The following is a 9,236-nucleotide window of genomic DNA, read 5'->3' as shown; positions in this document are numbered from 1 at the left end:
TGGCGCTGTGACTAATTAAAAAAATTCAGTCATGGATGTGTTCAGGGTGGGTTCTTTGTCATGCATTAATTTTTTGGTGATGACTGAACACTGCATAGTAGAGTTATAAGCATTTACTGTTTTGGCGCGATGCGAAAAACGTGATTTGAGCACAACTTTTATTCTTCAACTTGTCTACTTTCATTTGACACCAAACTTGAATTGATCAGATAAACGCTGTCAAGCAGATGCTTTCAAACAGGTACCCTGTAAACGGTGAAAATACGGACTTTTTAGACATTCAAAAAATCATAGCGGACTTCCTGTTGAAATTAGACAATTACTTCCACTAACTTTTTTGTAGGTCTCGGCCTGCTCTAACATGTAAAAAAAAATCATGTATATAGGCAAAAAAACCTATTCATAAAAATCCAAAGGGGGCGCCGTCGAGCTAATTTGCTAACTTTGTTCATGAAAACGCCAAAATATACAATTTTTAGCCGGACCGATGACCGTGGAAAGTTTGCTGAGTTTTCTCAAAAGTGGCCTCAAAGAGGAGGATTAAAAATAAAAATAATAATCATTTGGTTTCCAAGAGGGTCCTACGCACGTCAGTGCTTCGGGCCCTAAAGATAAATAATATTAAAGAGTTTAGAGACTTTTCAAACAGCTCATCAGAAAAATAACTGATTGAATCACGGCGCAGTGACGACACAGAACTACGTCTCCCAGCATGCTTTGCCGTCCGGTCTGAGTTGAAGGAAGATGGCGGCCATTGATGGAATGGGGCTGCCGCTGCTGTTTTAAGCGATGAAAGGCAGTTTATTGTGTGTTTTATGACATATTTTTAAGATACAAGAAGAAACAGGAGAGCATGCAGGACGGAGTGTCTCACCTGTGACGTAGAATCACCAACAACAGGTAAGTCACGCGCACACTCCTCTTTTTGTTGCCCTTAGCTGGCTAGCTACTGTAGGCTAACTTAGTTAGCCTAGCTAGCTGGGTAGCTGCTACCGACACATCCTTACAGAGACTGTTCGTTTTTCGGTGACCAAGTTTTTAAAAATGAACATTTAAAAACCTGGAATACAAAGAGAATGGTGACGTCTCAAAGGTAGTTGGTAGTTAATCAGGAGAGGAAAACATTAGCTTTAAGCTGGGGAGCTAACATTAGCTTCGAGTGATCACACAGACAACAGAGTGGATCTCACAACAGACCGTCAGCTGCAGAGAGACAGCTGAAGAGAGACAGACAGACTGCTGTAGGAGACAGACAGACTGCAGAGAGACAGACAGACTGCTGTAGGAGACAGACAGACTGCTGTAGGAGACAGACAGCTGCAGAGAGACAGACAGCTGCAGAGAGACAGACAGACTGCTGTAGGAGACAGACAGCTAAAGACAGACAGACAGTCAGCTGCAGACAGTCAGCTGCAGAGAGACAGCTGCAGACAGACAGACAGCTAAAGAGAGACAGACAGACAGCTGCAGAGAGACAGACAGCTGAAGAGAGACAGACTGCTGTAGGAGACAGACAGCTAAAGAGAAACAGACAGACAGTCAGCTGCAGAGAGACAGACAGCTGAAGAGAGACAGCTGCAGACAGACAGCTGAAGAGAGACAGACAGACTGCTGTAGCAGACAGACAGCTGCAGAGAGACAGACAGACAGACAGTCAGCTGCAGAGAGACAGACAGACTGCTGTAGGAGACAGACAGCTAAAGAGAGACAGACAGACTGCTGCAGACAGACAGCTGCAGACAGACAGTCAGCTGCAGACAGACAGCTGCAGACAGACAGCTGCAGGGAGACAGTCAGCTGCAGAGAGACAGGGAGACAGACAGTTTCAGAGAGACAGTCAGACAGACTGCTACAGACAGACAGCTGCAGAGAGACAGGCAGTTTCAGAGAGACAGACAGACAGCTGCAGGGAGACAGTCAGCTGCAGAGAGAGTCAGCTGCAGAGAGACAGGCAGTTTCAGAGAGAGAGACAGTCAGACAGACTGCTGCAGACAGACAGACAGAGAGACAGACAGCTGCAGAGGGACAGACAGCTGCAGAGAGAGAGACAGACAGACAGCTGCAGAGAGACAGACAGTTTCAGAGAGACAGTCAGACAGACTGCTGCATGTTTGAAATATTGTAGGGGGCACCACTGTAGCCAGCTTCACAAACACAGTCAGACTCGCTCCTGTACAACCTCTGTTGCTTCCTTTGTCCCCCCCCCCCAAGACATTCAGGATCCCACTCATCTAATAAACATCTGCGGATCCTCCTTCATGCTGAAGCATGATGCAGTGGGATGTGTGGCTCTAGTCTTCCTGTAATTATTCTAAATGAAGCAGCCTGTCAGTAAAAGATTGTCTGCTTCCTCTCCTCTCTCACAGATTAACTCCTGCTTCCTGTTTTCCATCGTGGACCTGGTGCTCCCTCTCTCTGACACCTGCACATATATCGTCTGATGGACTTGACTCCATCGTCAGGCTTCAAAAGGAGGCCGGCTGCCTCCTCGTCCTCCCCGGGTGGAGTCAGAGAGGTGGCCCGGAGTCCTCCTCCCTGCTCTCCATCCTTATCCGTGTCCTCTCCTTCGTCTCCTTCATCATCGCCCTTGTCTACCTCCTCCTCCGTCTGCATCAACACGTCCGTGTATCAGAACCATGTGAAGGGTCCGCCCACAGGGATGGAGCTGCCGCGGGTCTCCTCCACCTCTGCCCCTGTAGGAGAGCAGTCTCTCTCCGCACCTCCACCCAACACCACCTCCTCAGCTCAGCCCGATGACTGTGAGTCAGAGGGAATCAAAAAGGAGATGTACGACCCTTTCAGTCCTACCGAGGGAGCGAAGGAGGGAGAGAAGTACGACCCCTTTGACCCCACAGGATCCCCGGCCTCAGACGCCGACGATGGAGGAGGAGAAGGTGGTGAGATGCAGAGAGATGCAGAGCGAGAGGAGGAGGAGGAGGAGAAAGAGGAAGAACCTCCAGATTCCACTGACACCCTGACGGGCCGTCCCAGCCCCCGCCGGACCTCCCCCCTCCACCTGAGGAGGAGGGTGGACTGTAGAACCAGAGCAGGACCGCAAAGGGAGGGGGGCGACTCGGAGAACTCTGAGATAGAGGAGGGGGAGATCGTGGGCGCCGCTGACAGAGAGGGAGGTAAAAAGAGAGCCGCAGGAGAAACCCTCACCCTCAACTCTCCCAGCGTCTCCTTCTTCGGCTCGAAGCCAGAGCGGATCCTGCGGGTGCTGGACGGGGACGGCTTTGTGTCCGTGCGTACAGAGGGCATGTGGGAGGCGGAGCCAGAGGAGGAGCCAGTTGTAGGAGTGGAGGATCTGAGGAGGAAGCTGGTCAGCAGACGAAAAGAAAGATATCTTTCTTTTCCTCCATCTTCACCCCTCTCTCCTCACACGCCTCCTCTCCCCTCCCATACTCCGGCCTCTGCTCCCCCCTCCCCCCTCACTCCTCCTGTGGAGCAAAACACTAAGACCACTAAGTCCTCCAAGACCTCCAAGGACCGGGACCCGCAGAAGAGCAAAGACAGGAAGGCTGGGGACAAGGAGGAGAGGAGGAAAAAGAGGAGAAAGGACAAAGAGGGAGGTCAAGAGAGGAGCAAAGAGAAGGAGGGAGGACAGAAGAAGGAGGCTAAAGTCAGGAGGAGCAGCAGGAGCAGCAGCAGGAAGAGGAAGAAACGACGTCACAGCAGCAGAGAGACGTCATCGGGACGAGCAGGACACGGCAGACACTCGTTCTCAAGTCAGTCTGAAGACCGACACAGAGACAGAGAGAAAGAGAGAGAGAGAGACAGGACAAGAGAGAGGGAGAAGGAGAGAGACAAGGAGAGAGACAAGGAGAGAGACAAGGAGAGAGACAAGGAGAGGGAGAGAGAGAGAGGGCGAGAGAGAGACAGGGACCGAGACAGAGATCAAAGTCGCACCACAAGTCGAAGACGAGACGACAGAGATCAAGACTCTAGAAAGAAGGAGAGTGAGAGGAGGGGGAGACGGTCGAGCAGCAGAGAGCGAGGCGGGTCAAAGAGGAGTCGAGAAAAGAGAGACGGGGAGAGAGAGAGGGAGCGGCGACGGGATGGTCGACCTGTCGTCCCTCCGTCCATCCAAGACCTCAACGGCTCAGACCTCTTTGCCATCAAACGCACCATCACCGTCACCACCACCACGACCACCACCACCTTACCCGGCTCCCCTAGACTCAGCCCCACCTCCCCTCTGCGGCCCCTGCAGGACTCTGACAAACCCCACAAGAAGAAGAAGAAGAGGAAGTGGCACTCTGCCGGGGAGGGGGACGATCGAGGGAGCGTGCACAGCCGCTCTCAGTCTCTCTCTCCCCCGAGGTATCACAGCTACGATTCAGATCACTACTCAGACAAACTGGAGATCGACGTGCTGTCTTTGGACGGCGAGGCTTTGGACTCTGACTACCCCTCTCTTGAGGACACTCCCCCTGCAGTCCTGCCTCCTGAGCCACCTGTCCCCTCCCCCAAGACTAAACCCACCCCCAAGAGCGGACGACACCAGAAGAAGAAATCTCGCACGCTTAAAAAAACCGGCCCGTCTGACTCCTCCTCCAACAGAACCAAAAACAAATGCCTCTCTTCCATGATGGTGACCTCAGGCTCCGCCCCCGTCTCCTCCGGCCCTCCCACAAAGAGAGCCAGGAAGGTGGGTAAGGACAAAGAGCGGGAGAAAGGAGGCAGGAAGGAGCTGGGTCGCTCGGGAAAGTCTAAGAAAGAGGGCGGAGCCAGTCGAAAAGGCAAGCTTCAGTCCAAAGTGTCTGTTTTGGTGCGTGAGGGTGTGAGCAGCACCACGGGCGCCGTCAGCTCGGGGAAGCTCCCGATGGACCTGCTGGGACCAGGAGGAGCAGGAGGGGGCTCTGGGAGCTCCGTGGTGGGGGGCTCCATCGCTGTAGTCTTCTGCAGGGACAACGAGAGTCGGTCTCCATTCCTCAAACCGTGCTCTGAGCCGCTGTCTCTGGGGGGCCGGGGGAAGGAGCATGCACTGGGGAAGAGGAGCGGTCTGGCCGCTCCTCCTCCCTCCTCCTTAACATCTTCTGCAGGACTCAAAGCCAAGAAGACCAAACCCAGTTCCATCACCTCCACCTCCTCCTCCGCCTCCTCCCCATCGTCCACTCTGGCCACCAAACGCCGCCGTCGCCTGGGGAAGAAAACCAGAGATAAAAGTGGAGCTGCAGGACTGACAGCTGGAGACAACAGCCAATCAAAGGCCTCCTCTGAGGTTTGGGGCGGGCCTTCCCTCGACGGTCAGTCGGCCGCTGGAGACGGAAACAAGTCAGTCAGTCCACATCCGGGTCCAGCTGGCCCTGCACCCTGCTCCTCATCCTCTTCCTCATCCTCCTCCTCCACCAGTGTACTCCCTCCCTCCTCCTCCCCCCCGCACACCCCGCCCCCCTCCATGGCCGTCATGAGGGACACCAGAGAGTCTTCACCAGACTCTCAGACTGTGGACAGCAGCTGTAAGACCCCAGACCCTTCTTTCCTAGCAGAGGACTGTCCCACCCAGACCAGCCCTGTCCTCCCGGCGTCCAGCCCGTCCAGCATGACGGCCCCCCAGGGAGCCGGACTGTCGACGCCCACGGCCAAGCCCCCGCCTCCAGACGAGGCAACCAAATCTTTGTCCTCCCCTCCCTGCTCGTCCTCCTCAGCAGGCCTGAGCTCCCTCTCGCTGTCCTCCTCTGACCCCTCCTCCTCTGTGTCCTCCTCCTCTGCTACTAAACCCCCCCCTCCTCCCCCCCCTCCTGCAGCCCCCGTCCTCCCCTGGAGTCTGCAGACCGGCGTGGACTGCACCACCGGAGGCGTTCTGGCCTGTGAGTGTCTTCAGAAATGTAGAAAAGTGTGAGGCAGTTCTACACAGGAAAACACTGAAGTGAAGTAGAGCTGATGTCACACACTGCTGCCGACATGTTTTTATTTATGACCAACATTTATATTGTTTTCAAATGTTTTACAACAGAACAATACCCAACAAGGGAAACACTATCAAACAAAACAGACCTGACAAACAAAAATGATAATTAAGTTAAATTAAATACAATAAATCAGGACGATTAAAATATATGTAAATAAATAAAAATAACAAAGTTCAACATTAGTGTTTTTAAAACAACAAGAGCCCGACCTGTGAGCCGTTAAAGTCAGTGAGGTGTTCACCTGTTAGACTTCAGTTAGAGGACGCAGTCATCTTTAAACATAATCTTGTTTGTTATTTTGTATATTTGTATTCATGATGGTGCTGATTGGTCTCCATGTCTTCCCCTCTCAGTGACCGCTTTGCTCTTTAAGATGGAGGAGGCGAACATCGCCAGCAGAGCCAAAGCACAGGAGTTCATTCAGGCCACCAGCCAGGTGAGAGTGGGGGGGGGCTGTCACTGAAATCTACCTGAGTAGCTTGTTCACACATGTTCCTCACAGTGAGGCTATCCCTGACAGACGGGAGGAAGGGGGAGGGGCTTCAGGAGGTAGGACATGACATACGAGGAGGCTGGAGGAAAAACATTCAGCTGTTTGTGTTCTCAGGAGGATCGTAGTTTATAAAAACAGTTTTTCTGTCGTTCCATTGTTCACACCTCTTTGATTCGTCTCGTGTCTCTCCCTCTCAGATCCTCTCACAGGCCAATCAGAGCCAGTCCCAGCAGCATGCCCCGCCTTCCTCAGCATCCTCTGCCTCCTCACAGATCCCGCCCCCACCCTCTCTTCCTCCACCGACTGGTCTGAGCCCTGCCCAGTTCATCCTCCACGGCTCCCTCCCATTGGTCGGCTGCACAAAGACCCCGCCTTCTCTCTTGCATGCCTCCATGGGCGGAGGATGTGCACAGACTCCGCCTCCAATGTTGCCCTCGGGGCTGTCTGGGAGTGGTGGTGACACTGGGTGGGACAACGAGAGCAAAGACCCCGATAAGGTAAATTGAAGTTTCCCTTTATTTTATATTTATGATTAATAACGCTGTGAACTCTTCACTCAGGGTTTATGTACATTTATTTATTATCACACATCAAAATGTTCTTTAGTTATCTCGGGGTCATTGAGTTAACTTGTGTACTTCCTGTTTCTCTCAGTACCTGAAGAAGCTGCACACTCAGGAGCGAGCGGTGGAGGAGGTGAAGCTGGCCATCAAGCCGTACTATCAACGCAAAGACATCAACAAGGATGATTACAAAGACATCCTGAGGAAAGCTGTGCACAAGGTCAGCAACCACACACACACACACACACACACACACACACACACACACACACACACACACACACACACACACACACACACACACACACACACACACACACACACACACACACACACACACACACACACACACACACACACACACTGAAGGCCTGTTCAGAGCCTGACAGCAGGTTTTGCCAATGTATCAGAGCAAAGCATGGAGCAAAGCTGTAGGACACGCCCACCGTCTAGCTCACTCAAATGTCCCTGCGACTGCAAACAGAGCTGGCCAATCAGAGAAGTGGGCATGTGGGGAGTGTGGGGCGCCGGGGGGGTCTTCAAGAGACAGCAGCTGAAATGAAGCGTTTCAGGCAGAGGCTGGAATGAGGGGTTTTACTGACGTCAGTATCAGATACATGAGGAGGTTTTTGAGCTGCACATCTCACAGCGCTGCTCAACAGGAGTCCCAGAGTGACATCATTCATGGTGACAGTGAGGATAATAGATCTGCTTTAATAAGACTATACCTGGCCACACGGCTAGGTATGTTTACCCATGTTTATTTGGAGCCTGTTTCTCCTCTTGAGGTCAATAAACCAGCCCACAACCCTTCCTCTCACTCTTTCTTGTGTTGAGTTGCGTCTGTTGGCTCTGCAGGTGTTCAGAGAGAGATGTTCGATGTAACGTTGGTGTGAAGTCTCCTGTTAAATATGCACCAGTGTATATATATTATTATTAATTATCATTAATAACACACCTGTAGATGAGGCTCACCTGTTCTGATAACAGAAACACAATTCAAACTACTCGACTGCTTCAATAAAATAAACCCATAGCAGAATGATAAACTAACTGAATTTGTGTTTACTAGAGTGTAAAAACGAATTTCCCCTCGCAGCATCAATAAAGTATTAATTATTATTATTATTATGAATCATCCCTCAGATCTGCCACAGCCGCACCGGAGAGATCAACCCGGTCAAGGTGAGTAACCTGGTGAAGCTGTACGTCCAGCGCTACAAATACTTCCGGAAACATGGCCGTAAAATGGATGAAGAGGAGCGAGAGGAGCTGCACTCCTGAGAGAAGACTTTTTACACATGAACCCCCCTAAACACTGCGTTCTGCTCCACGTGCATTTTTATGATCTGATGTTTTTATGATTTCACAGCCCGCCTCGTCTCTGCTTACCTGTGATCCTCCTGAAGTGTGTGATCTCACTGTAAATATGTCTCACATATTAAACTGTATCATGTAAACAATGTTAAACAGGTGGATGCTGTGATGCACACCTGTGTGTTCTGATAAAGGTCCAGTACACTAAGCCTGCAATAAATGCTACCTTTGTGAAGCTCAGTGTGTTCCTGGTCCTTGTGTCTGAGAACGCAGTGTTCATGTCATTTATCTGCACAAGTGTCTGTTTAATAAAATGTTCCCCTTTGAAATACTGTTTTCAGTCAAGTCTCTCCTGACCAGTGCTAAACATTAAAGGAGCAGTATGTAACTCTGACCCCTAATGGTTAAAATATGTACTGCAGTCTAAATTCTAAACATTGTAGAAAGCTGCCCCCCCCCCCTCTAGAGTCGATGCTCACACAGGTCACCATGTGGTGGACACTGAAGCTTCAGTGTTTATCCAGCTCTGCATGGGTCTGTAAACCTTTCTGTGTTCTAACCTCTCTCCATTTTTCAAAAGCATCTCCAACATTGATCCTAGTTTGAGCACGTTTCTGCTCGTGGAACTTATTAGAAACATGCAGAGGCTTTTTAGGTCGGGTACAATCACTTCTATCTGAACCATTTCTCTTGCCCGCTTCCATCGCTGCAACACCTGTTGACCTGATAACTGCTCTCATATCTGGCAAACCGAGGGGCGTCCAAAACGACTGTGTGGGGTGTGTGGGGGGGTGTCTTAAAAGCGTCTACCTTCTCTGGTCCAAACAAATCCAGAGCATTCAGGACCAGAATCTAAAGTTAGAAGGAGGACATACTGGCTGCTGCATTGTTGTCAGAGAAGCCAGCACTTCAACATAGCATGTTTCCTTAATGTCTGATCATATAGTA

The 9,236-nt window shown here is 51.1% G+C and overlaps 1 protein-coding gene across 1 annotated transcript; it reads left to right on the top strand.

The window, feature by feature from the left end:
* The first annotated feature begins 717 nt into the window (after nucleotides 1-717).
* Nucleotides 718-8,528, top strand: scaf1 (SR-related CTD-associated factor 1). The gene is made up of 6 exons (XM_061065696.1): nucleotides 718-900; nucleotides 2,367-5,813; nucleotides 6,269-6,351; nucleotides 6,606-6,905; nucleotides 7,063-7,191; nucleotides 8,118-8,528. The coding sequence occupies exons 2-6, from the start codon at nucleotides 2,441-2,443 to the stop codon at nucleotides 8,253-8,255; spliced, it is 4,023 nt and encodes a 1,340-aa protein (XP_060921679.1). The 5' UTR covers nucleotides 718-900; nucleotides 2,367-2,440; the 3' UTR covers nucleotides 8,256-8,528.
* Nucleotides 8,529-9,236: the final 708 nt, after the last annotated feature.

Source organism: Labrus mixtus, chromosome 20 (assembly GCF_963584025.1).
Source record: "Labrus mixtus chromosome 20, fLabMix1.1, whole genome shotgun sequence".
Taxonomy (NCBI): domain Eukaryota; kingdom Metazoa; phylum Chordata; class Actinopteri; order Labriformes; family Labridae; genus Labrus; species Labrus mixtus.
The sequence above is the reverse complement of the archived record's forward strand: the minus strand, read 5'-3'. Positions and strand labels throughout refer to the sequence as shown.